Source organism: Myodes glareolus, chromosome X (genome assembly GCF_982192425.1).
Source record: "Myodes glareolus chromosome X, mMyoGla1.1, whole genome shotgun sequence".
NCBI lineage: Eukaryota > Metazoa > Chordata > Mammalia > Rodentia > Cricetidae > Myodes > Myodes glareolus.
This window is the reverse complement of record NC_142053.1, coordinates 82,845,559-82,872,544: the sequence shown is the minus strand read 5'-3', so window position 1 is coordinate 82,872,544 and position 26,986 is coordinate 82,845,559. Positions and strand designations below refer to the sequence as shown.

The 26,986-nt window shown below is 50.7% G+C and overlaps 1 protein-coding gene across 3 annotated transcripts; it reads left to right on the top strand.

Moving 5' to 3' along the window:
* Nucleotides 1-1,256: 1,256 nt before the first annotated feature.
* Nlgn3 (neuroligin 3) lies at nt 1,257-26,397 on the top strand. Of its 3 annotated transcripts, XM_048418065.3 has the most exons (8): nt 1,257-1,404; nt 3,862-4,524; nt 5,160-5,219; nt 9,145-9,204; nt 10,842-10,991; nt 17,732-17,917; nt 20,361-21,150; nt 21,793-26,397. In XM_048418065.3, exons 2-8 carry the CDS (start codon nt 4,068-4,070, stop codon nt 22,634-22,636), a joined length of 2,547 nt encoding a protein of 848 aa, XP_048274022.1. In that variant the 5' UTR covers nt 1,257-1,404; nt 3,862-4,067; the 3' UTR covers nt 22,637-26,397. The 3 variants fall into 3 exon arrangements, with proteins under 3 accessions (XP_048274022.1, XP_048274023.1, XP_048274024.1); XM_048418066.3 differs by lacking the exon at nt 5,160-5,219; XM_048418067.3 differs by lacking the exons at nt 5,160-5,219; nt 9,145-9,204.
* Nucleotides 26,398-26,986: the final 589 nt, after the last annotated feature.

Below are 26,986 nucleotides of genomic sequence, written 5' to 3'. Positions count from 1 at the left end.
AGAGAACTTCCCCAAAGGTGACATTCCTGGGCTGGAGAAGTTGCTCTCCAGGGGCGTGTGATGTCATTAGGTGACAGAAGTCCAGAGTATCTCTAGCAGGAAGAGAGGCCAGCAAAAAGCCACTCCTGCTTCTCTGGCCTGCTGCTGGATGTTCATGTTTTTACACAACCCACCTCAGCAGTTTCCCAGGGTAACTGTTGCTCGCTCCCAATTCAAAACTTTCTTCCGAGTCACTTTTGGGACAAGGACTGGGCCATTCTCACCATCTTTGTGGTCTCTCTGCCTTGGGCCTTAGATCCAAGGCTGTGCTGGAGACCCCAATTGCTTTATGACAGTGCTGATTTCTAATCTACCCAGCTGGGGCTGGAAAAGGACTACACAAGGACTACACAAGCCTGGTGGTTGGGTGACAGCTGGAGGGGACCCTCCAAGCTGTGGTTGCACCCTATCACTGGGAAGTGTTCAGTATGCAGATAAAAGCGGGAGTGCCAGTCAGTCAACATCCAAGTTAATTTTATAAGTCCCTCTGAGCCCACAAAGCTCTCCTACACATGGGATTTGTCCAAGTTGTGATTAAGAAATGGGGCTCTCAGGTATGGTAAAGCCAACACATATGAAGCATTTTTTCCCCTGACTCTTTCTATCCTGGCATAGATAGTCCCGGAGCCCTAGTGGGTAGAAGTTTGGCTGGGATAAAGGACATTCAGCAGGGATTTGGTTGTGTATGTGTGCTAGGTCAACTGGACAGGCGCATTACATACAGAAGCTAGGTAAAGACATTGGCTATTGGGGTGGGGGTAGAAGGCACAATGGTCAGGCAACTAGTGTGCTGGCAGTCGGAGTCTAATCTGCCTTACTAGAAGCAGAAGTGGATGACATTGACCTCTGGGAGGGTAATAGGATGAGGGCAAAGCAGCCCCACCAGTGCTTGCTGCCTGGATAGTGCTGGGGCTGAGGAGAGGTGATGGCTGCCAAGTGAGGTCTCTGTGGCAAGAAACGGATTTTCTGCATACAGTACCTCAGTTTCTCCCTGTGTGTCAAGGTCTCAAGCTTTGCAGATAAAAGTTTGGACTTGCAGTCCTGGAAGATCATCTACCTGTCTGATAGCTTGGGATGTGAGGTGTGGAGGGGCTAGGGAGAGTGCGAGCAGAGCTTGCTTGAACATGGAGTGGGGGTATTGGGCCATGCCCCAGGACTTGAGCCATCACTGGCACAAAAGGAGTTAATGCCAGGGACCGCGCCCCCCGTGTCCGGGCACGCGCAGCGCGCCCCCTCGGTGCGCGGGCACAGCAGCCAGGCTGCCGGAGAGCTGATCTCGGGGATTCGGGTGCGGAGCCCTTGGCCTGGAGGCGATATGGGTGGTCCTTGGCCGGGTTCAGTCGTTTGCAGCCGCCTAGGGAACAGGTGAGGCCGCCTGCTCCGGTCTCTCATCCTCTAGCTGCCCATACCTTTCCCCAATCCTGTCCCCTCCCAATCCCGGGTCCCTCCACCTCCCCAGCCAGTGGCTCCCATCCTTCTCAACCCCGTGTTCTCCATAGGTACCCCTGACCTCCCAACCCTCCCTTGCTTTGCTTTTCTCCTCTACCTCCTCCCTAAATCCTGCATCCCTATCATCCTCCCGCCCATGGTCCCTCTATTTCTATGGTCCAGCCTGCATGCTCACCAAAATACCCCTAACGAGAGCCCCCAGCCCCATTCTAGTATTGCACATTGCCAATACCCCCCTCCCCTGCAGTGCACCCCCATCCCCCTTCCATCATAGCATCTTATAGCCAGGTTCCCTCCCCCACTCTCTGCAGCCCCCCCACCCAACGGAGGCCTTTATTCTATCCTCCCCATTCTAGGGCAATTTCATCCTCCAATACCATTCCAAACCCACATAGCCCCCAATTCTGCAGTTCTCAACACTGGTCCATTCCAACACAATGCCCCTTACCCAATACCGCTCCAGCCCACAAAGTCCCCTTAGATGCCATTCTCATCCCAGCATTGCTGCCTCCCCTTGTCTTCTCCCAAATTGCAAGTTGGACCAGAATGGATATCTTGGCCCTGGGAACTCACAGTGGGTCCTAGGGTACAGAGGGCATTTGGGGGTCGGTTGGTTTGTCTAGGTGTTCACCAGAGGGAGGGGCTGCAGCGAACTGACTCGATAGGGGAATTTGGTATTTGGCGCCGAAGGGTTACTGGAGAAGAAGGCCTCTAGAAAGGGTTAATGGAATTTATGAGGTGGGGGCAGCATCTAGGGGGTTAACGGGTGGGGGGGTGCTGGCAGGGAAGCCGTGTGAATGAGCGGTCTGTGCCCCAGAGTTGCCATGGAGACGGTGAATGGGGGGATTGTGTGAACTCAGCTGCGGACTCCCCCCCCCATATACACACCCACCCACTCCCTCCTGCCCCACCTCCCTCTACCCCTTTCTTCCCCTTCCCCTCCTCCTCTCCTCCTCTCCACCCGGGTGCATTCTGGGCAGTGTCTGGGATCTCCCCACCCCATACTTTGCTCCCCATTTCCTCTGAGCCCCCATCCCTTTAGTCACTTTGCCTGCCTGCTTTCCTGCCTCTCTCTCTCTCTCTCTCTCTCTCTCTCTCTCTCTCTCTCTCTCTCTCTCACACACACACACACACACACACACACACACACACACACATTCCCCTCCCTTGGTGGCCGTTTGCCGGTCGTTCCCAATCTCCCTCCCCCACCCCTTCAGCCACTTCTTAAAGGAACATGCCTGCAATCTCGGAAGGCGGGAGAAATAGGGAAAAACTAAATGTGCTTCTGTGTGTGTGTATGTGCAAGTGCGTACTTGCATGCTCATTGTGTGCATGTGTGTCCATGCGGGACACACATGTCCGTGTGCCTGTGTATATGTGTTGACTGTAACTGTGTCAGAAGGCCTGTGTGTCTGAGTGTGTTGCTATTTCTGTTTCTGTCTCCACCTATGTGTCACCATTATGCCACTTGTGTCTGGATATTTACCTATGCGGGTATGTGTGATTTTGTTTCAGTAGGTCTCTGTGTGTGTGTGAATGTATCACTGTGAGGCTCTGGCTGTGTGAGGCAGTCTGTTTTGGAATGTGGGACTGAATGAGGGGATCTCTGTGGGTTTGGAATGTATGTCTCTACCAGTGAATATTGCAGTGTCTGTGATCCTGGCTTGGTCTCTCACTCCCTCTTTGAGTCTTTATGAGTTTATTTCATGAGTTCCAAGTGTATGTCCCTACACCCTGTTGTTTATTTTACACTGGACTAGCATCCACAATGCCTAGCGTGCTCAGCAGACCGATTTTTGCCTTTGGTTCTAGCATTTGCTGTGAATGAAGAGCTAGACAGCAGCAATGACAAAGGTTTAAGGACTTGGCAGCCGCAGAGGCTGGGGAGAAGAGTCAAGGAGGGGCGTGCAAGGGTCTTTGGACTTAGGTGAATGGCTGTGGTGCTCCCTGCCCTGCCTGAGGGGAAAGGGCCTATCTCGGTGGGACCCTCTGCCTGGCTGCAGTTTTTCTTTTCTTGTCCTGGAATGAAGTTGGCAGCCATACTGGAAGCCGTACTTCCAGCTCCTCCATCACTGCATGCTCTGACTCCAGAAGGCCATAGTCAACTCCACTGATGATGGAGTCAGAGTCGGGAACTGAATTTGCAATGGCCACAACTGTCACTCTGTTCATCCCCTTAGATTTTTTCCCCAACCATGGCCAGGCACATAAAATAGTTTTGAAAAGCAATGGGTCGCCTGTGAGTGCCTGGAACCCTGGGCATGTGAAACCTCTAATTGTGGGGAAATAGGCTAAGCCCACCAGGGTCCCAAAGACTGATTGTCCAGCCCTGACAGATCATCTTGGATGACACATGCTTCCCTCTTTCCACAGGCCTGTCTGGCCCTAAGGGAGCCCTCTTTCGAAGTGGTGGTGCTTGGACGACCCGCTCTCTGCTCTCTGCGTTGCTGGGCACCTGTAGGTGTCCCTCGAGAGCTCAGTTTTGAGGTTCAAGTCAGTGTGGCCATGAAGGGGCTGCCTATTGGGCTGATGCTGTGACCCTGGAGTCTGCCTCTCCTGCCAGTACCCCTGCCCGGAACATGTGGCTGCAGCTTGGCCTGCCCTCGCTGTCCCTGAGCCCCATGCCCACAGTTGGCCGGAGTCTGTGCCTCACGCTGTGGTTCCTCAGTTTGGTGCTGAGGGCCAGTACACAGGCCCCAGCACCCACAGTCAATACTCACTTTGGGAAGCTAAGGGGTGCCAGAGTACCATTGCCCAGTGAGATCCTGGGTCCTGTGGACCAGTACCTGGGGGTACCCTACGCAGCTCCCCCGATCGGCGAGAAACGCTTCCTGCCCCCTGAACCACCCCCATCCTGGTCAGGCATCCGGAACGCCACACACTTTCCCCCAGTGTGCCCCCAGAACATCCACACAGCTGTGCCCGAAGTTATGCTGCCAGTCTGGTTCACTGCCAACTTGGATATCGTCGCTACTTACATCCAGGAGCCCAATGAAGACTGCCTCTACTTGAATGTCTATGTGCCCACGGAAGATGGTGAGTGCTGCGGCCAGGCATTGTGCCCTCCTTGCCTCCCGCCTGCCCTGTTGTGTTTGTGGCTTGCATGTGGTTGTGTGCCCTGCAGCATGCGTCTGTCTGTCTGTGAAGATGCTTCTAACCATCACTCCGCTTGGCCTTTCCCCTCCCTGTTCTTCCTCTCCCAGCATTGTCCGAGCTCCCATGTGTGAGTGACACTGATGCCAGAAGGGGGCTGGCCAGGCCTGAGAGCTTTGACAGGTCTAGGTCCAGTGCTGGATGGGGGTACCCTGGGGGAGTATGGGTGACTGCTGGCAGCTGCCCGCGGGAGGATGCTGGCTCCACCAGGCCCCCCTGTTGCCATTTCCACCTGCTTCAAAAGGTGGTAGGTGTGTGTGGCTGAGGGAGCTGGGTGTGTGTGGGGGGCAGGGGGACAAGCCTGGTTGGAGATGCTTAGGTGCCTCCTCTTCCACTAGCTGATGCCTCCTCCCGCGGGGGTCACATTAAGGTAAGTGACAGAAACAAGGAGATGGTGGGACAGGCTCTCTGCCATGTGCCGCTGCAGAGCAGCTCAGCTCTTGGGGCCTGGGTGGGGGGGATGCATGCCCCTGGGCAGAGGCCTCCTGTTATTTTTTAGTTTTTTATTCATTTTACAGTAAAGCGGATTTCCAAGGAATGCGCCCGAAAGCCCAACAAGAAAATTTGTAGGAAAGGAGGTAGGTAGCGAGCCGGCGGGGAGGGAGAGAGAGAGAGAGGGAGGACTGCTTGCCCACCTGTCCCTGCCCCTGAGGACCCAGACTTCCTTCAAGTATCCCAGGTTGAGAGGGTTATAAGCAGACTTAAGGTCCCAGGCTTAAGGCCCCACCTCCTCCAAGGGCCCTGGCTGTTTTGCAGAAAGGTTCCAGTGGCCTAAGGCAGGTTCAGAACAGAAGCAGAAAGCCCATTGCTTCCAATCTTCCCAGCTTCCCTAAGGAGTGTGCCAAAGATAGACCCAGTGCTTCTTTTGGTAACACCTCAGAAGAAAGCCGGCAGTCAAGATGGAGCCAGAAGCTCCACCTTCCCCTGCAGCCAGTGCAGATATGAGGACCGTCTCTCCAGTACTCGGTCCTGGGTTGAAGGTCTATACTCGACCCTCCCCTACTGAAACCTAGGAGAAACTCGGGTACACAGATTTAGCTGCCCTTGTGTAGCGCACATCCTGCCCCTGCCTCACCACCTCTGACCAGAGCTGAAGGACTCAGGCTACTCCTGTGGCAGAAACTGGAAGCCTCGGCAAACTGGAGACTCTAAAGAAAGCCAATTTGAAATTCACCCTCCTGATGAAGGGATTTGTTTCCCCATATTGTAATGTTTCCTGTTTGCACACTACTCTATGTTTTCTGCAAGGGTTCTTATATTTACCTCATAAACCCCTCCACATTAGGGAAGCAAGCAAGGCAGGAAGCAGTATTCCGATTTTACAGATGAGGAACCGAGCCCAGGGGAGTGACTTGCTGCACAAGGCCCTGTTGCCAGTCTAGAGTAGATCTGAGGCCAAAACCTAGGGCTCTTGGCCCTCAGGGAATGTTCTTTCCACTGTAGCCCATGGAGGCAACTACCACCTGGCCAATGCCACCTCCCTAAAACATAGATCAGATGTGACTGGGTTGGGTCAATTGACTCTGGTAACAGCCTAAGGAACAAGGACAACTACAACTCAACCCTTACAAGCCTATGGCAAGCCTGGCCTTTGTTTTCCTCTGATGCTTTAGGGCAGGGTTTCTCCGGTGTCATCAGGATTCTTGGGATGGAAAGATCCCTACTGAATGAGAATCTCTAAGGACAGCCGCAGAATCAGCACATTCTAAAGCTCCTGGTGTGGAGGGCTTTTGATGCACATTGGAGAAGGGAGTCCGACTCGCTGCCCTTAAGAACAGTGTTTTACCTCTCTTGACATCCAGCCCAGGCCCCTCCTGTGCAGTAGGAAGTGTGCACAGGCTTTCATGCAAATGAAGGATTTCTCTAGTACGCCCGCCCGCTCAAGCAAGAACGCTGGTCTAGGAAGCACAACCCCTGTGACCTGGCCTCCGCTGCCAACTCATATGTCATTCTTTTGATTCTCTCTTGTTTTTCTTTGCTTTGCTGTGTTTTGTTTTGCTTTTGGAGGCAGGGTCTTGCCATGCAGCTTAGGCTGGCCATGAGCTCTTTATATAGCCCAGGCTCAGAGGCCAGTCTTCTTTTTTTTTTTTCTTTTAAGAGCCTCCATTTTCACATGGGAAGGCAGAAAGACCATCGTGGCTGTAACCTTCCATTAACCTGCACGTGTATTTAGGGAAAGGGTTTCGAAACTGCTCTCATGAGGTACTACTTAGTGGGGTGCAGTGGGGTGAAGTACTACTTAGTGGGGTGCAGTGGGTGAGGAAGAGGTGGTATTACTATTAGCCACTGCTTAGGAAGGTCTTTCAGGGCTCCAGTAGGAGCCTAGGGCAGGCCAAGCTCATACTGAGATTTTGGCTAGATTGCTGACTGGAAGCCACCATGCAGTGTGAATATTTTGCCAATTTTAACTGTGGATGATGGGCAAGGTGCTGTTGGGATGTGAACAGAGTCTAATCATTGTTCTGTAGAAGCTCCTAGGCTGGTACTAAAGCTCTGCTGGATTCCTTAAGTCCACAGGCACTGGGAAGGGGGCTTTAGATAGGATAGGGGAGGTCATTTGTTTCAAATTAGTTCCCTATTCTGGGCCTGTTAGCCATCTGAAAAAGCTACAAATCTTGCCTCTTTGGGCACACAGGGTGTGTGTGTGTGTGTGTGTGTGTGTGTGTGTGTGTGTGTGTGTGATGTGTGTGTGATGTACAGGGCAGCTGGGGTGGCCTATGTAGGTCCTACATGGTGCCATGTCTGCGGGTGGTACCTGGTAAAGCCCATGTTCATCAAGGACATGCTGAAGGAGCAAAGACATCTGTACAGGGGAGACTGGGGCAAGGCTGGGGTGATGTAGCAAGCCAAGAACCCCCAGACCTTCACAGAAGGAGCCACCAGAAATGAAGGATCTGCCCTAGCCCTGCCTCCATGGAGTTGAAAGGAATTTATGCTTAAGAAGGAGTGATTCTGCTGGGTGGCTGATTCACTGTGTGGCCATGTCTCATTGAGATTTCTGAGGGCAAGGCCGGCAGGTGCTGAGCTAACGTGTTAAGACAGTAGGTGCCACCGGAAGTTCAGGAAGCCAGAGGTTATTTCTACTAGAGCTGGGGTTTTGCCCAAGTTGGAAAGGCATCTTGTAGCATGAGGGTTGTTACTGTTTTGATCAATAACTCTAAGGGTATTCAGTCACCAGAGTGCAGACCAACAGAGAAAGAGGGCCATCTGCTTGCTCCAGGTTCAAGGTATCTGTGATCATGGAAGCAAGAGGGTAAGGTGTGGGGTACCAGCAGAATTACTTCCATTTTGACACTGACCAGCAACCAGGCAGTAGTAGATCATATCTTTTTACAGCCATTCTAAGATGTCCTTCTAGTCTCCTCAGAACTAGAAATGGCACCAGCCTACCCCCCACCCCCAGGTCCTAAATATCTTTCTTTCTCCTCTAGTCTCTTTCCTCTCCTCTCCTGTCATACTCCACGTCTTCTCTCATCTATTTCTTCGTTCCCTTCCCCTCACCCCTGAAAGGTGGCATGATGCAGTGGAAAGACCATAGGGCTTTGGAGTCAAGCAGACCTGGGTTTGATCCACACTTCTAGCACTTCCTAGCTGTGTGATCTTGAGCAAGTCACTTTACCTCTCTGAACCTCAGTTTCCCCATCAGTGAAAGAGGAATAAAAATGATGCCGACCTTGTTGGGATGTGAGGATCAAGCAGTAGAAGTAGAATATGTCTGGCATGTGGTAGATGTTCAGTACTCAGCATATGGTAGGATCCATTTCTCTCTCTCTTTCTCTCTCTCTCCTCTCTCCCTCCCTCCTCCATTCCCTTCTCCTCCCCTCCTCCCCTCCCCCTCTGGCTCTCTCCTAGAGCAACACTTGCTGCTCTTAAAACTGGTTCCTATTTACCACTATCAAGAGCAGGGGGGGCCCAGTGAAAAAGGCCAGAGGAAAAATTTCATCTCCCATCTTCTCCTGCGGGAATCAGGGTCAGCTGAGGCCGGGCTCGAATCTGCCCACTGGAACCTGGGAGCTCAGACCTGGGGTCCCGGGTAGTCAATTCCGCCCTAAGTAATATCACATAGATATCCGCAGATGCTGGCAATGTCACTCCTCACCTTCAGGACCTATCCCTGCCCTCCAGCTCAGCCTGCCTGTGCCTATACATGCAGCCCTTCCATCCATCCAAAATGAAGTTTCCACAAGTGGGCCTCCGGCTCTGTGCCCCAGCCCACCTGCTGCTACCTCCTTCCTAACTAAATGAACTTGGTTCGGGGACAGGGAGGCGGGGCAGGGAGGTGTAGGGAGGTCAGCACAGCAGAGGCCTGCAACACCATCATCCTGATGAAGGTCTGGGCCTCAGCCCACCCATTCCCTCAGTTCTTGCCATCCCTCCTGCCTGTCCTGGGCCCAGGCCCAGAGCTGGCTTGCTGGGCCACACTGCAGTCATGCTGTTTTTGAATTCTCTCTCTGTTTTGTTCTCTGTTCTGTGCTGTTGTGTCTCCCCGTGTCTGGTCCCCAGGATCCGGCGCTAAGAAACAGGGCGAGGACTTAGCGGATAATGACGGGGATGAAGATGAAGGTATTTGGGGGCTGCAGGGCGCGGCGGCTGGTGCATGGCACAGAGCCCCTCCCCTTCTCAATGGGGAGAAGCCCCGTCTGTCTGTCTGTCCGTCCGTTGGTGTGTTTCTGTTCCTGTACAAAGCCGCTGGGCTGTTCCTTCGTCTTTGGCCTCATTGGCCACTGGGACTTCTGGGGTAATGGACACGGCTGGCAGGAGCAGGAGACTGACCATAAGTAGAGCCATAGGGAGGATGTCTTCCTGGCTCTGGCCCCTACCCCTCTCCCATCTTCTATGATTCATGGGCACCTGCCCATATGTGGTAGCAGAAATGGTGAAGAGCAAGCAGGGCCAGGGAGGGTGGGAGGAAGCACAAGGAAAGCTGGATGGTGACAGGGTACCTGGGATTCTCTAAGGAGGCCTCTGGGTCTCATGAGGAACCTCGTTCCCGGGAGAGGGGCCCTGCTAGGATACACCAAGGGGCAAGGCAGGGGCATTCAAGGCTAGCACTTCCCCAGATTTCTTCCCCAGAAGAAAGATGGCCAGAGGGCCAGAGGTTGCAGTAGGTTGGGGACAGAACCAGAAAAACTGTGGCCTAATGAGCCAGGCTGTGGCCCAGATACCACAGCCATCAGTAGATGAGCTAAGGTTCTTGAGTAGTGATGGGACCAGCCTTCCTCCATGAGGTAACAAGATTGTTTGTGCTGCAGCTGAGAGCAGTCCCTTCTCCACCCACGCTCTGGGCCTGCCCCTTTGGAGGCCCTGGAGGGGCCAGGCAGTTCAGGGGATCCACTGGTGACTGGCAGGGCTGTGCCGGTGTGGCAGAGAGTGGGCCAGCTCACAGACTGACAGGTGACAGACAAGTCAAGGTCGGGCCTGGAGCCTTCTCTTGACTGCTCCAGCCCAACACAGTGCTGACTGGGCTCAGGAGGACCCCTTGATGAGCCCTCGGGCACTGGCCTGGGTAGAGACTTCTACATCTTAACTCATGCCACGGTCTGCTCCGCCCCAGTGTTTCCAGCTAAGTTTGCCCAGGAAGAATGGGGGATACGGGCTTGTGGTTAAGAAACCATGTCTATAAGGTTCCCCGACCCCATCTCTATCATCCACTCCCCCCCTTTCCCCACCTTCCTGTTCTCTCCCTGTGCCACCCCTTCTCCCCACCCTTTTCGTCTTTGTCTGCACTGGGGGGGGATCCAGCTGCTGCCAATGGCCGTTTTTCCATGTAACTGGTCTAGTCCTGGGGGTTTCAGGGCTCCCCAGCTCCTGCTTTCTAAAGCCATGTCAGGTCCCAGGACTCCTGGATGTGTAGGGCAGGAACTCACCTGATGCTGCTAAGGGATCACCAAGCCCTTGTTATTCCTTACTATCCCAGAAGCCAGCCATGGTCACCCAGGCCAGAGGAATTATACCCACAGGGCCATCTTCAGTTGGGAGGTGCTTGAAACCCAAATCTTTCAAAATATTATACAGTTTCAGCTCTCTGGCCAATACTTGAACTCTGGGCCTAGCAGCCCCATGAGTCCTGCCCTCGGGGATGGCGGTGGTGTCCTGGTACCTGGAATAGCTTTGCTGCCCGCACCCCTCCCCCAGGGCTGGCGGGGGTAGGGGAGCAAGGGCATCCTACCTAGCCCGTGTCTCACCCCTTCTCCTTACAGACATCCGCGACAGTGGTGCTAAGCCTGTCATGGTCTACATCCACGGAGGTTCTTACATGGAAGGGACAGGCAACATGATTGACGGCAGCGTTCTTGCAAGTTATGGCAACGTCATCGTCATCACCCTCAACTATCGGGTCGGGGTGCTAGGTATGGTTCTCTGCCAGGTGCCTAGAAGGCAGGCTGGCATTGAAGGGAGGGGGAAAGAATCTGGGGGAATTCAACTCAGGCAGTCTTGGTTTTCTAACTGGTGTTAATGACCAGTGTCATGAAGTTATTCCATCACCCTTACCCAAATACCAGGGGCTTTCTCGCATCCCTAGGCCCTTTTTTAGAATATTTAGATGCCAATGGAAATCCAATTCAAACTTTATACTTTTTTAGAAGGTGGGGTTAGACAGGTAGCTTAAGCTGGTCTTGAACTCCTGGTCTTCCTGGTTCCACCTCCCCAGTGCTAAGATTTTGGGCATGGGCCACCATGTATGGTTTAAACTTCACACCAACTCTCAAGCTAGGCCTCTATTACCAGACTTCTGCTTGGCTGGGTTTTGTAGGCCCTGTTAGTTTTCTGGAGTCTTATCTTCATGGCTACCCACCCAGCCCCACAGTCCTAAGTACATATGCACATACAGATATGCCTTCTAATCCACCCTGTAACCACACACCCTAATACACTCACACATCACGTCCATCCACCCACTCCCACGCATACAAATACTTTTCGCTTCCCGGAGCACATGCGCACACAGCTCCAGTCTCCTCCTACACAATCCGCACAGAGCGAGACACATCCAGTCTCGCTCACACACATATCCACAGACCCACACACTATATGCTCCACATGCACACCCCCGCACAGATTTCTCCCACCTTCCCTATATATACACACGCTCTTATACATGCTGCGCCGCATCTTTTAGCCACAGCCACACCATAAATACCACACACTCCCAGAGTTGCAAGTTTTGCTGCCCTTCTACTGACACCTTACATAAACACCTAGACTCTGTACATCCACACCCAGATTCCACATAGTTATGTATATGTAGCTATGCCTTCCACTACCCCTACATACACACCACACAAACACACACACATGCACACGCACACATCTGTATCCTCGTACATGGCCCACTTGTGTATTCACTTCACACATGATGTACTTCACATATGCATACACCTCTCTCTCTCTCTCTCTCTCTCTCTCTCTCTCTCTCTCTCTCTCTCCTCTACACAGCACAAACCAACATTCTTTCTTTCTCTTTGCATGCATTTAGCTTCCTACGTGTCCACAGCACCCACCCCACAAATTTACAGCTACATGCGCACATGCGCGCACATACACACACCCTCTGCTTCCATACCGGTAACCATTCCAATTCACTGGACATATAACCCCTCAGACATGCACACCAAATAGACCCCTCCCTCCACATACCTAGTTGGATACACATGTCCACAGTCTTCCCACATACTCTCTGCCAATATATACCCAATACGTACACATGTGCTCACTCCCTTACCTCTCAAATACTCATACATCCTTGTAGCTAGAACTGCATCTGTGCACACACACGCATGCACACACACCTCTATCTATCCTAGCCACATTCAGACTCCCTCATGTACATATGTGTACACATTCATCCCTTCACTCTTACCCATTATGTGTACCTATCCATACTCACACACATGTATTTGCCAAAGCCCCTCCCATGTACCACCATGTATCCTACCTACCATATAGGCTGGCTGTTTGGCTGCTTTAGGCTGTCCCTCTATCTTATTTATGCCTTCTTTGATGACTGCCAGGACCCATCGATAGCCAAGGTCTTGAGGTAAACAAATACTCAGAGAAGGTTACAGAGCATATAGGCCCTTGCTGCCTTTTAGATGGTCACCCAGCTTCCATATTCTGGTGGTGGCATGAGAAAGCCATCTTCTTCCCTGGGGGATTGTGTCCTCCGGGTTTCTGTGGGGGTCTGTGGGCCCAGATGTTGAATCAGCAGTTTGTGTGCTTGCTGAGCAGGAGCTTGTTTGAATTTGACTACGTTGCTTTGCCAGTTCCAGTCCCAGCGCCCCCCCCCCCCCCCGTGGCCCTGCATTTTGCTTCTGGGCGGGGTTATATGCACAGTCTGGCAGTCTCCTCTTGACTTACCCACAATTCTGTGTGGGATATACACCTATTTGGTGTCAATCTGGAGAAATGAGGCTAGGTGTGGTGGTGCATGCCTTTAATTCCAGCACTTAGAAGGCACAAGTAGGTGGGTCTCTGTGAGTTCAAAGTCATCCTGTTCTACATATCGAGTTCTAGAATACCCAGGCCTACACAGTGAGACTCTGTCTCAAAAACAAAACAAAACAAGAACCAAAGAAAAAAAATACCAAACCTCTGGGGAAATGATATGCCTGAAAAATGCTTTAGACCGTGTCTTCTTCAGTGGCTCCCTGGGATCCTAGTTATGGAACATGTCTCTTCATGATCTGATGGGCTTTAGATTTTGTGCTTCTTCCATGTCCCCCTGTCTTCCTGTACTGCCTCTGACACCATGGCAAGGCTCCTGAATCCCGTTGAGAAAGGGGATCTAAGTGTCATTGTACCACAGAGGTGACTGTAAATTTACACACGAGGGCCACACAGTTCTGAAAGAGCAACAAAGGCACAAATGGAACCGCAGACAGACAGACAACATACATCCACACACAGTAACTGGTGGCCTAAAGCAATTTGCTAATTTCTTTCCACTAACTAAAAGAAATACTCGACTCAGTGGCTTTCAAGAATTCTAAATACAAGAGTCCATTTTACAAGGTGTCCTGGGATGGGCAGAGAATCCTAAGCATATGAGCTGATGCTTTGTTATCAGAGTGGCAAGGAATGGAAGAAAAGAAATGACTGGAGGGGAAAGAAAGTGAGGTGAAAGTAAGGAAAAGAATAAAATGACCAATGAGAGAAAAGAGGTTGAGAGTGCCACTGGGATGTGAGGCAGAGAGAAAACACCAGATTTCAGTAGGATTCAAGGTCTCCACAGGATCAGCCAGGAGCTGTGGGCTGCATTAAAGGTGGCTGGTTGGGAGCCCTCTGTGTGCTGTCCTGGTCTGAATGTCCCTCTCGTCTTTTCAGCTTCTCTATGAGAGAACCTCTTACACTCTTCTGAGATTATGATAACAGCTATGGATCCTTCATCAAAACAATACAGATACACACACGTAATTTTTGTTTTTAAAGACTGAGTCTTGCCAGGCAGTGATGGCACACACTTTAAGAGGCAGGCAAATCTCTGTGAGTTGAAGGCCAGCCTGGTCTACATAGCGAGTTTCAGGACAGCCAGGGCTGGTACACAGAGAGAAACCCTGTCTCAAAAAATCTTAAAGCAAAACACCCAACCAACCAAACAACCAAACAACCAAAAGACTAAATCTCACCGTGTAGCCCAGGCAACCTTAAACTTGAGACCCTCCTGTCCATGCATCTAACTACTGGGAATAGAGGCATACATCACCACACGCAGCACACTAGTAGTTAAAAAGAGGACTTCGCAGTGCCCTCTGAAGCTCAGCCATGGCACTCAGGCTAAGAACACTGACTTTACCACCTCCTCTCATCTGGGTAATCAGAGAAGTGCATCCTTGAGCTAAGCAATTAATGTTACAAATAACATTACTCCACACTTCAAAAGAGTTATGAGCTGAGATCTGGTCAGGAGTTCCCAACCACTCCCTACATCCTCTTCGGTGCCTGTTCTGGAACACAAATATAATCAATAAGCCACTGATTGCCTTCTGGGTACATACAAGATGTTTTTGTCTCTTGGCACTCGCTGTAGAACATGAGTTTGTTCCTGACGCTTGGGGAGCTTGCTGTGTAGCTGAGGCCCTGTTGTTTTGTTTTCCAAAGTATATTTAAAAAAAAAGCAGGTGGCCAGTTTTGGACTCCAGTTACATGCATTCACTTGCCCGCCCTCCCACCAGCATCTCCTGAGCACTGAGTACAGCCAGCCTGTGGAAGAAGTTTCTCTAAGAATCTTGAGAATGTCAGCAAGTTAATTCCGAGAGATCTACCCTAACCCCTGACCTGCCGAGCCAGAGGGGTAGCTGTTATTTGAGACACTCCCACTGGGCTTGGGGCCAACAAAACCAAAGGAATCCTCCAGGATATAGGATGTGGGTATATCTAGAAGTAGTGGATATACTGAGAACATACGGGCTTGCCAAGTTTTATTCGGGGTTCCAAAATTAACTTAATTCCACATCATTGCTCAGGTATCTTCCAGGCAAACTGAATGCATGGTGAGTGACAATCCTGGAGTGACACAAATACCTAGTTTTGATACAATCTGCCAGATTCCTCCATCTTCTGTTGACAAGCAGCTTATGTATACTGCAGTATAAACTTGGGTTCAAGGAGGCTGACTCAGATTTATTTTGACAACTTGTAGAGTCGGGTATTGGAGTCTTTATTCTCACACAGTTTCTGTGAATGGCCACAATTCTAGGAAGCAATCGATGAGTGGCTTCTTTCCTAGACTGCAAGGCTTTGTGCACTCCTGGTCAGTCATTCTTAACCCATCACCTTCTGAGCCTGTTGGCTAGGGTACTTGAAGAACTCTGTGCAGTGAGGATCAATGGCACGGCCCCAGCCACATACTTCACTATTCCTTTATCTGGAAGCTCATGAGGTTTGAGGGAGCAGAAGTATGGCCAAACCCTCTCCTCAGGCTTTTCAGGCAGATCCCTGTCTGTGTGAATCTCTGTCTCCCTCCCTCCCTCTCCCACCCAACTCCCTGCTTTCTCCCTAGGACCTTGCCCTGTATGTAGTCCAGGTGGCTTTAAACTCACTCCATGTGGCCTCGAACTCAAAATTCTCCAGCCTCTGCCTTCTGAGTGCCATGGAAGTGTGCACCAACCATGTACAGCAAGGACAGACAAGTTTAACGTATCTCACTGAACATGCCTTGACAAGACTGAAGCCAATCGGCTATTGTCTAAGTGAAAGAAAGGGAAAAATGAACACAGGGGAGGGAGAGGAGAGAAGGCAGACACATGATAAATTTTGCTAGGACACCTCTAGGCTTGGGTAACTGAGATGGGTGTTGGCTGGCATAGGGTTTTTTGTTGTTGTTTGTTTGCTTAGTTGGTTGGTTTTGTTGTGGGTTTTTTTTTTTGCCACCACCCCCAGCCCAGTATAGATTTTAAGATTCCCAGGAGTCACTTGCATTTCTGAATGCCACCTCCCACAACAGAGACACTGCCCCCCGCCCGCCCCGTCTGAAGGAACTAGAGTTCTCCCACTTACTGTTGCTCCAGCTTACTCTAATCTCCTCTCCTTTTCTTATCTGGAACCTGGGGTTATGAAGGACATGTGCCAAGGTTCTGGGGGGAATAAATAACTACTTACATACTTAATTTTTACCAAAGGAAATTAATAACACCCTCAAAGATGGCAAGATGAATTTTTTTTGTAGAAACTAGGCACAGAAAGACCTGGGAAAGATAGTGATGTGGTTTCTGCCTGCTTGGCTCTGATCTATCTGAATTAAGCTTTTGCCTGAAGACTGCCAGAAAAGCCAGCCAGCTCTCTGCGAGCCGTGGGCTCCTCTAACATGGCCCTGAACCAAGCTGATTCCAGGTGCTGCGAACAGGCTTTTAACTGTGGAGTCAAAGAATACTGATCCAAGTTTGGATTTCCAATGTGTAGGAGCACAGCAATTACACCCACCTGGAAAGGACCCTTCCAGAAACCTAGGGCAGGAGAAAATAGACGGAGCCTTCCAAGGAACCCAGGGATCAAGGAGGAGATAGAGGAACCGAGGCAGTAGGATCAGCCTAAAATGGGAGGGGGTGATATAGGACATCTCTGTGGGATAGCCAGCAGGTGGGCGGGAAGGTAGTCTCCATGGTAACAAGTCTCCACAGCAGCAAATCCCAGCAGGTGGGTGGGAAGGTAGTCTCCATGGTGACATGTAGTCTCCTCAGCAGCAAATCCCAGTGGGTGGGCGGGAAGACCTGTTTCTGTGGTAACGCGGTGCGCTGACTTCCTCGTCTCTCCACCAGATGAAAAAGATGATCTGACCTAGTGGCTTCTCAACTTTAGCAGGCGTCAGCAGCACCCGGAGAGCTTGTTAACACAGACCGCTGGGCTGCAGCCCCTAGAGTTTTTGATTGCTTAGGTGTTGGAGGAAGGGAAATGAGGACCTGCCCTGAGAGTGATGGGAAGGGGGCCATACCAAAGCCTTGGGAAGAATTGGAGCTGGACAGATTTGCACAGGGCGGGCAAGGCGAGTTTAGGGATTGCTGCCTGTGGGCTCTTCACTTCAGAGAGAGAAAGAAGGGGAAAATGGAACTGTAGCTCGACCATGTGCTTGCCTTCTGCTCATTTTATCCTCGTTACAACCCTTTGAGGTATTTTTATCCCCATTTTACAGAAGAGGAAACTACAGCCCAGAGATTTTAAATAACTTGCCGAAGGCCACATGTCTAAGATGCTGAATTTAACCAAGGGCTGTTTGGCTCCAGGGTCCTTGCTTTCTCCACCGTATCTTGCCTGATGTTAGGATCACACCCCCAGATACTACATCAGGACAGAAAATGCTGAGTTCTGGCCACTTGCAGGCCCTTCAGTTGTTTCCTACAACCACTTCAAATGCTCTGGCCCCTCTGTCCAAACTGGATCATGGAGGGGAAGCAGGGGCTTTACCCTGTCTATATTGGTGATGCTGGACCTTGCAAAAAGAAGCAGCGGTTTATGTTAGCATTAATGAGGTGGGAAGTGCTACATGACTGCATGCTTCTCCTCCATGTGACACTTAACCAAATCCATTCCGTGCTATCATAACCCAAGTCCTGCATCCCTTCACCCTCATTCTCCTCATGCCTTCTGTTGAATCTAGGTTTCCTGAGCACCGGGGATCAGGCTGCCAAGGGCAACTATGGGCTCCTTGACCAAATCCAGGCCCTCCGCTGGGTGAGTGAGAACATTGCCTTCTTTGGAGGAGATCCCCGTCGAATCACGGTCTTTGGCTCGGGCATTGGTGCATCCTGTGTCAGCCTCCTCACACTGTCTCATCATTCTGAGGGTGAGTAGCTCTTGAGGACCAATGTAGAAGAGTTTGATGCTGGAACACCTTGAGCTCCAGGTATCCCAGGCCCCACAATGCCTGGCTTCATATGCCAGCTGTGCCCAGGAGAATCAACCAGGCCTCTGCCACCAGTTCCGTGTCCCTTGAGGGAGAGGGGGTGGAAAGGAAATTGTTCGTGCGGGAAGAGCTACTTCTCCTCGTGTGAAAGAATAATCCCCATTCGCACCCTGAGAACGATACTCGGCTCACATGGGAGGCTTATTTGGAAGAGTGGGAACAGAACGCCTCTCTGAAGGAACAATAGTTCCTTACAGGCGAGGAAATCTTTCTGTATGAAGGGCATGTTATTTCAGAGTCAAAATCTAAGGTGAAAATTGGTTTCTAGGTGTAAGAAACACTCATTGTCTACCTTTCTTGGGAAAAATGTCTGAACAAGAGGAGAAATGGTCTAGCATGAGAGATGGGTCTGAAGTGAGACTCTGACCTGGGACATAGGCTGCTCTGAGGGAGGCAGACTGTTGTTAGACCAGAGACTCCCTCCAGGGCTCTACACCTCACTAAAAGAACACTCATTTTTACCCTGTTTCTGATGTGGGTCCCTCTGCCAGTGAGTTTCCAAAGGACTTGCATAAGCCCTATTTTGCTAGGCAGGGGAATGTTCTCTTTCCATCTAGACTATAGAGAACAATGTATCTCGAGAGGCAAAGCTGAGCTTCTTACGGAGAAAAATTGTCCTTGAAACAAGTGCCCTTCTCTAAAGTGAGGGAAAACATGAGCGAGGACACATTTTTATAGTTGAGATTGACCCCGTGAGGGAGCACTCTTTCAAGAAGCCTGGCCATCTTTTGAAGAAGGCTTGTCTCTGAATGCGAGGGAGCATTGTTACCGCACCAGAAGCTCCGTCCCTGTGTCCCCTCTAGAGATGACACTGATGGAAAACTAAAGTGTCACTTGCATCTGCAAAGAGAGGGAATGAGAAGTCAGACATGGTGGTGCATACCTGCCATCTCAGTGCCTAGGAGACTGAGGCAGGAGGACTGCCACAAGTTTGAGGCCAGCCAGGGTTACCTGTAGGACTTTGTCTCAGAAAAAGAAGGCACACACACACACACGTGCATGCACATGCGCGCGCGCGCACACACACACACACACACACACAGAGAGAGAGAGAGAGAGAGAATATGAATGAATGAACGAACGAACGAATGAATGAATGGAAGAAGACCTGAGTTACATCCCCAGCACCACCAGAAAGAATATCTGTTTCTAGGTGACAGTAGAGAGAACAGAGTCCTCTTTTTTTCCTCTAGAGGAGGGTGAGATGACTGGCTGTAAGGGTGCCCGTGTCTGAAGAGAGGCCTGGCACCTCTTCTGACTGGGACTCCTTCCTGGAACAACACTGTGTTGTGTATCTTAAGGGGGACTGTGGCTCTAGAGACCTGGATTCTTTAAAGATTTGTTCTCTCCGGGTAGAGGCGTGGCTCAGTGACAAAGCACTTGCCTACCCCGTGGGATGCTCTGGGTTTCATCCCCAGCACTAATAAATGTATCATGGAGGAGATCTGAGAAAATGGTTCTCTCCCTCTCCCTCTCCCTCCAACCTTCAACCTTCTCTCTCTCTCTCTCTCTCTCTCTCTCTCTCCCTCCCTCCCTCCCTCCCTCTCTAATCCATACTTCTCTCCTTCTCTCTGCTCATGCAAAAGCATCTTTTCCTTTGGCCCTGAGTACATGAGAGCCAAATTATCCCTTGGGAGTATTGCGGCCAGAGAAAGATAGTTCTTTCTTCTGAGAGCTGGAGGAATTTTATTTTTGAATTTGGGGGATGGGGTCCCTCTAGCTATGGGGAATCTGGATGTGATATGCCCATAGCTTCAGTAAAAGAGGATCTGTGCAGAACCCACACTGCCAGGGCACGTGCCAGGAGCTTCTCAGACCCCAGGGCCTTTGCTCTTGGGATTCATCCCTCAACTCCCAGAATGTGGGGCTCTCTCCTGCCTGCATTTCTCATCTCTCATGAAAAAGACCCCTTTGTGGTGTAAGCGCCAGCTCTCTGGTGGTGCGTTGGCACAGAACTGGGCCCAGCTGGGCAGGAAGCAAGAGAGAGAGACAACGAGTGATAAAGAGAGGAAAGAGCATAAGGAGGCCCATTTCTGGGCCCCAAGGGGTTAATTCTCCCTGGCATTTCCTTTAACCCCCAAGTTACCAACCCCTGTACCAGAACTGGGAAACTGTGTGTGTGGGTGGCAGGGTGGTGGGGGGAGGGATCCACAGGAAGGGAATCAAAGAAGGAGCTCGGCAGCCCCACTCTGGTTCTGCCCTGCCATCTCCTCCTTTCTAGCCAATCCACAGCACAGGGTGACCTCAGTGACAAAGTATAAAAGGTGTTTTATGGTCATATGTGACATGACAGCTCTGACCCAGTGCCACCTATATTCTATAGGGCTTTTCCAGAGGGCCATCATCCAAAGTGGCTCTGCTCTATCTAGCTGGGCTGTGAACTACCAACCGGTGAAGTACACCAGCTTGCTGGCAGACAAAGTGGGCTGTAATGTGCTGGACACCGTGGATATGGTGGATTGTCTTCGACAAAAGAGCGCCAAGGAGCTGGTAGAACAGGACATTCAGCCAGCCCGCTACCATGTGGCTTTTGGCCCTGTGATTGATGGTGATGTCATTCCTGATGACCCTGAGATCCTTATGGAACAGGGAGAGTTCCTCAACTATGATATCATGCTAGGTGTCAACCAGGGTGAGGGTCTCAAGTTTGTAGAAGGGGTGGTAGACCCTGAGGATGGTGTCTCTGGCACTGACTTTGACTACTCTGTCTCCAATTTTGTGGACAATCTGTATGGCTACCCTGAGGGTAAGGACACCTTACGGGAGACCATCAAGTTTATGTACACAGACTGGGCAGATCGTGACAACCCTGAGACCCGCCGTAAAACCCTGGTGGCGCTCTTCACTGACCACCAGTGGGTGGAACCTTCAGTGGTGACGGCTGACCTACATGCCCGATATGGCTCACCTACCTACTTTTACGCCTTCTACCATCACTGCCAGAGCCTCATGAAGCCCGCGTGGTCAGATGCAGCTCATGGGGATGAAGTGCCCTATGTTTTTGGTGTCCCTATGGTAGGTCCCACTGACCTTTTCCCCTGCAACTTCTCCAAGAATGACGTTATGCTCAGCGCTGTTGTTATGACCTATTGGACCAACTTTGCCAAGACTGGGTAAGTAGAAAATGGGGTGTCTTCTTTGGGACCCCAGCATGCCCTCCCCTTTGCTCTTCTACCTAACCTCTTCCATTACCTCCCTTTCCGTGCAAGTCCCTAGATCTTGCTTGGTAACACCTTTATTTCCCTTCTTGTCACGATTGTGTGCTATTTTTTTAGTAGAGTTCTTGCTTAGCTCGCCCCAGGCCCTGGTACCCAGCACCACCAAACAATAATTGTGTTGAGGTGTCCGAACTGAACAGGAAAGCGTTATGGGTAGAATCGTGGGAGTCAAGGTTAGCTGGCCAAAGGCAATATGAAAGGGGAAGAACGCACACTTGGAAAGAGTCTTCCAAGGGCTCTTGATAAAACTGGGCAGCTGAAAGGACTGATAGATACTCAATGGCATGTGAGAAGACAAAGCATTAGCACAGCCTGATGGCAGCGGATGAGCTCAGGGAAGAATGAGAGGTTTTCATGCTGCCTGCCATGGGAACTAGTTCAAGCCTTGGGGAAGAAAGGAGTGGGGGCGGCGACAGGACCCTGAAAAACATGGGAGCAGTGGGAAATTTTAGACTGGTGGGTGTGAGAGGAAGGAGGCTGGACCTTTTCCTTTCTCCAGGTAGCATGGTGACCTTAGGTTTCAATGTGGTATTTCAGGGATCCCAACAAGCCGGTACCCCAGGATACCAAGTTCATTCACACCAAGGCCAACCGCTTTGAGGAAGTGGCCTGGTCCAAATACAATCCCCGGGACCAGCTCTACCTTCACATCGGGCTGAAACCAAGGGTTCGTGATCATTACCGAGCTACCAAGGTAGCCTTTTGGAAACACCTGGTGCCCCACCTGTACAACCTGCATGACATGTTCCACTATACATCCACGACCACCAAAGTGCCGCCCCCGGACACCACCCACAGCTCCCACATCACTCGCAGGCCCAATGGCAAGACCTGGAGCACCAAGCGGCCAGCCATCTCACCTGCCTACAGCAATGAGAATGCCCCTGGGTCCTGGAATGGGGACCAGGATGCAGGGCCACTCCTGGTCGAGAACCCTCGAGACTACTCCACTGAACTAAGTGTCACCATTGCCGTGGGGGCCTCCCTCCTGTTTCTCAATGTGTTGGCCTTTGCTGCCCTTTATTACCGTAAGGACAAACGGCGCCAGGAGCCCCTGAGGCAGCCTAGTCCCCAGAGGGGAACTGGTGCCCCTGAATTGGGAACTGCTCCAGAGGAGGAGCTGGCAGCATTACAGTTGGGGCCCACTCACCATGAATGTGAGGCTGGCCCACCCCACGACACACTGCGCCTCACAGCATTGCCCGACTATACCCTGACCCTGCGGCGGTCCCCTGATGATATCCCACTCATGACCCCCAACACCATCACTATGATTCCCAACTCCCTGGTTGGGCTGCAGACCTTGCACCCCTATAACACCTTTGCCGCGGGGTTCAACAGTACTGGGCTGCCCCACTCACACTCCACTACCCGTGTATAGCTCTAGCGCGGAGCACAACCCATCTCCCAGCTCCCTCCCTCCCAGACCCACAAACACACATGCACACACATACACATATATGAACACGCACGCACCCACACCCTACAGCAGACCCATCTGCACAAACACAGACAGATGTGGACATGCACCCGCATGTACAAAAACACAAATCCAGAAGTGAACCTGAACAGGCCCTTCAAATGGGGACACATATGAGTCCTTGGTACCAAGGGCCCATGGAATAGCAGCTGGAGCCAGCTCCCTGAACCCGACCAGACACTCCTGGGGCCCTGGAAGCCACAGCCGGACACCCCCTTGGTGCTCGCCTTCTTGGAACTGCACCGTCTACCAACTGCAGACTTGGGAGCTTTAAAGAGCAGGATAGCTCTTCCTCCCCCAGACTTGGTCTTTTCTCTGGGTCTTGTTTTTGTTGATTTTTAAAAAATTTGGAACCAATGTTTTTCCAGCCCATTGAATGCTAAGCAGCTCTGGAAGGGAGGGCTTGAAGATCAGGACTCTCTGGTTCTGGGACTCCCAGTGTTGGTTCATACAACCAGACCAAGGAAAAGGACCTTCCAAGACAGTAACAGATGGGAGCAAGACTATGGGGTGAAAGGAGGAAGAGGCTAGCAATGGATGGACCTGGAGGGCCATCAAGGACAGAGCACCAACTGGCTGTGGCGCTGTAGAGGACTGCAGCATCAGCCTGGCTAGACCAGGGGAGCCTAGGTTTGGTAAACTAAGTACTGTGGAGGCCCGGATCTTATTGGACCTCTGGGTATATAATCTGGGTTCTGCCTCTGCCCTTGGGGAAATGATATCAGATATTTGCCCCCTTTTCTTTACAGTCTCTTTGTGTCTGTCATTTCTCTTTCAAAAGAGCGGTGTTGTTTTTTTTTTTTTTTTTGGTTTTTTTTTTTTGGCTTTTGGTTTTTTTTTTTTTTTTTGGTTGTTGTTGGCTTTTTCTTTTCTTTCTTTTTCTTCTTTTTTTTTTTTTTAAGAAAAGTTCTTAAAACACTAACGGAAACCCATGGAGTTTGTCCTTTGTAAAAAATTTTAAACACAGTGTCTTGATATAAAAATAAAAAATCCAGTTAGCACTCCCAACCTGCCTCCTGTGCACAGGCCTGCCCGAGCAACCCCTGGAGCCAGGCGCCTGCTCAGGCTGGAAGCGCAATTCTCCAGTAGCCTGAGGCCTCCTGCCTGGTAGCTCCTGCAAGTCCAGGCTGTGCTCTACTCGCCCTGGGCCCCCTGCCTAAAGCCTCTCTGATGCTAATCACGCTGCTCTACCACCCTCCTACCCGCAGCGCTCTGAGTTCCCGCAGCTGAAACCTGTCATCGCCTCGGGCCTCCTAATGAAACAGCAAAAATACTACTTACTTCCTCCTCTGCCACCAGGCCACCACCACTGCTGCCACCACCTCCTCCGATGCCACCACTACCATGGTCATCACCCTGCCCCCAACTCGGACTGGTGGCTAGGGGGAGGCTTGACCTCTGACCTGCTGAAATTCTTTCTCCTTTGGAAATGCAGTACACGTGGCATCAGCCTGTGGCCTCTGCCTCCATTGACTTACAGAAGGGCCAATCTCCTTCCCTCAAAGGATGCAGGTTTCCTTTTCTGTGAATTGGAATAGCAGAAGTCATCGGAGATCAATTTTTCTCGGGGACTGTCACTAGTGACTCCCTGACAACTCTGGGGGGTGGATTCAGGAAGAGGTCCCATAGGGTTAGTTAGCATCATGGGGTTTCCTATTGTCCTCTGTGACTTGAAGGGCTGAACTTGAAATCTGTTCATCAAGTGTGACAGTTGGGCAAGGCTGCTGATACCTCAGAAGCCAGGAATAGAATTTGTTCAAAGTGACCCTGAGAAAATAGGGAGATGAGCCATCCCATGGCATGCAGAGGGAGCAAGGGCGGGTAGTGCACACAAAGACCCAAAGCCAGGACTAATACGCTAATGTGGTGCCTGGCACTGGAGCGGGGGCAATGGTTGGTCCAATGCACAGGAACAGTTAACAGAAGGGCTGGGAGAGGAGTGCATTTTGAGTGATTTCATGATTGGGAAATAGCTTTGGGCCCTCTCTTCCTTCTTTCCTTTATTCTGTTTTAAGCAAAGATACTAGCATATAGTAACAAAAACATCAGGGAGGACCTGGGAAGTAATCATTGAGTGACTCTTAAAAAATAAGTCACCCCAGAGGCGCATAGTCCAGCCCGCTTACGCCTGGGAGGAGGAATAGGAAAGGGAAGATCAGGAGTTTGAGGTTATCCTCAGCTACATAGTGAACTTGAGGTATGCCTGGAATACCTGAGGCTCTGTCTTTTTTTTTCCGTGTGTGTGTGTGTGTGTGTGTGTGTGTGTGTGTGTGTGTGTGTGTGTATTTGCATTGCATATGCAGGTGCCCTGGAGGCCAGAAGAGGGGGGTATCCAATCTCTGGGAGCTGGAGTTACAGGTGGTTACAAGCTGCCAGACATGGGTGCTAGAAACCTAACTCGGGTTCTCTAGAGGAGGAGGTGCTAACCACTTAACCATTCTTCCATCCCCAAGACCCCGTTAAGAAAGAAAAACAAAAATAAATGAGAAAGAGAGCTAGAATTTGACCCAATAGTTTATGAGCCTGTTGCCACTGCCATGGACTCTAGCCCTGCAGTGGTTGGGCACCCCAAAAGCAGCGGCAGCTCTAGCTTTGCTGAGCACCCTTCAAGTTGGTGGGGAAGCAGGAAAGCTCTGTAGAAAAGCGACATCTTTAGGCCAAAGGCTCTGCTGATGGGTTGCTTTGTTTGCTTTGATTTCGATTTCTTATCTTTTTCTTTCTTTCTTTCTTTCTTTCTTTCTTTCTTTCTTTCTTTCTTTCTTTTTTTTTTTGAGACAGGGTCTTACTATGTAGCCCTGGCTGGCCTGAAACTTGCTGTGTAGCCCAGGCTGGCCTGGAACTCACAGACACCCACCTGTCTCTGTTTCTGGAGAGCTGGAATTAAAGGTGTGCACCACCACATCCAGCAAAATGTTCTCTTTTTAAAGATTTTATTTTTTATTTTTTTTAGATTTATTTATTTTATTTTATATGTATGAATGTTTTGCCTGTATATATGGATGTGCAACATGTGTGTGTCTGATGCCCATGGAGGTCAGAAGAAGGGATTAGATCCCCTGCCTGGAACTGGAGTTATGAATGATTGTGAGCCACCACGTGGGTGCTGAGAACTGAACCCAGGTCCTCTGCAAGAGTAACAAGTGCTCTTAACTATTGAGTCATGTCTCCAACCCCGGATTTTAGTTTTATGTATATGTGTGTGCACATCAGATCCCCTGGAGCAGTAGTTACAGGCAGCTACCAATCATAGGTCAAGTGTGCTAGGAACTGAACTCAAGTCCTCTGCAATCATAACACATGCCCTTCGCCACTGAGTCATCTCTCCAGCCCCCCAGGTTGTTTTTTATGTTTGTTTTGTTTTGTCTTGTCTTGTTTTGTTTGAGACAAGGTCTCTCTATGTAGCCCTGGCTGTCCTGGAACTCACTCTGTAGACCAGGCTGGTCTTGAATTTACAGAGATCTGCCTGCCTCTGCTGCCGAGTGCCGGGATTAAAGGCAGTGTGCACCACCATGCCCGAACCTAGGTTGCTTTTTTTTAAATATAGAAAGAAGGAAACTGATGAAGAACATCCAATGGTTTGCCAAATACCTACTATGTAACAAGTGTGTTATGAGCATCTTTAAAATGTGACTCCTGAATAAAGACCGAGCTGTGTTCTTTTATGGCCTGTGTGCTGCACTCCTTCTGAGGATGACAGAGTAGAAACAAGACTAAGAGAAAACCAACGAGTGGTGGAGGTGTGGTGAGGAGGGGCTCTGGGTACCCTAAAAACCCTCAATGGCAGCTGTCAAATAGAAGGACTGTGCGGTATCTTTCACCCTCTGAGAGCCTGGCTAATGCCACCTTTTGGGGCCATTTTGTCTATATTTTCAGGTTTAACCTTTAGATGTTCCATTTCTGGTATTCCCTTGAGTCCTCTCACAGTAGAGAGGCTCAAAATTAGGGTGATTTAGACAGCATTTCTTCTCACACCCTCAAGATACCATAACAAAGTCAAGGACCCCCCCCCCCCCCCCCGCAGTGAGAAGCTTCAGTTGTTCCCCACACCTTTCAAAGGCTTGAAGAGATAAGGTGATATCTAAGATAGACAGGAATTTAAGATGACTGACAGCCATCCTAGACCCATGTTTTTTTTCATAGTCTGGGCCTCATTGCTGAGCAGCAGCCCTGAGCCCACATCTCACAGATTATTAGTATTTAAGTATAGGGCGCTGGATCTATATTTGCAGTGTGTATGAATACACAGAGGTT

Bases quoted from the DNA above. Each gene is read 5' to 3' on its own strand.
- Nlgn3 (XM_048418065.3), top strand. From the start codon at position 4,068: ATGTGGCTGCAGCTTGGCCTGCCCTCGCTGTCCCTGAGCCCCATGCCC. The intron at 5,220-9,144 runs GTAGGTAGCGAG...TCTGGTCCCCAG, and splicing joins GAAAATTTGTAGGAAAGGAG to GATCCGGCGCTAAGAAACAG. The intron at 21,151-21,792 runs GTAAGTAGAAAA...GTGGTATTTCAG, and splicing joins ACCAACTTTGCCAAGACTGG to GGATCCCAACAAGCCGGTAC.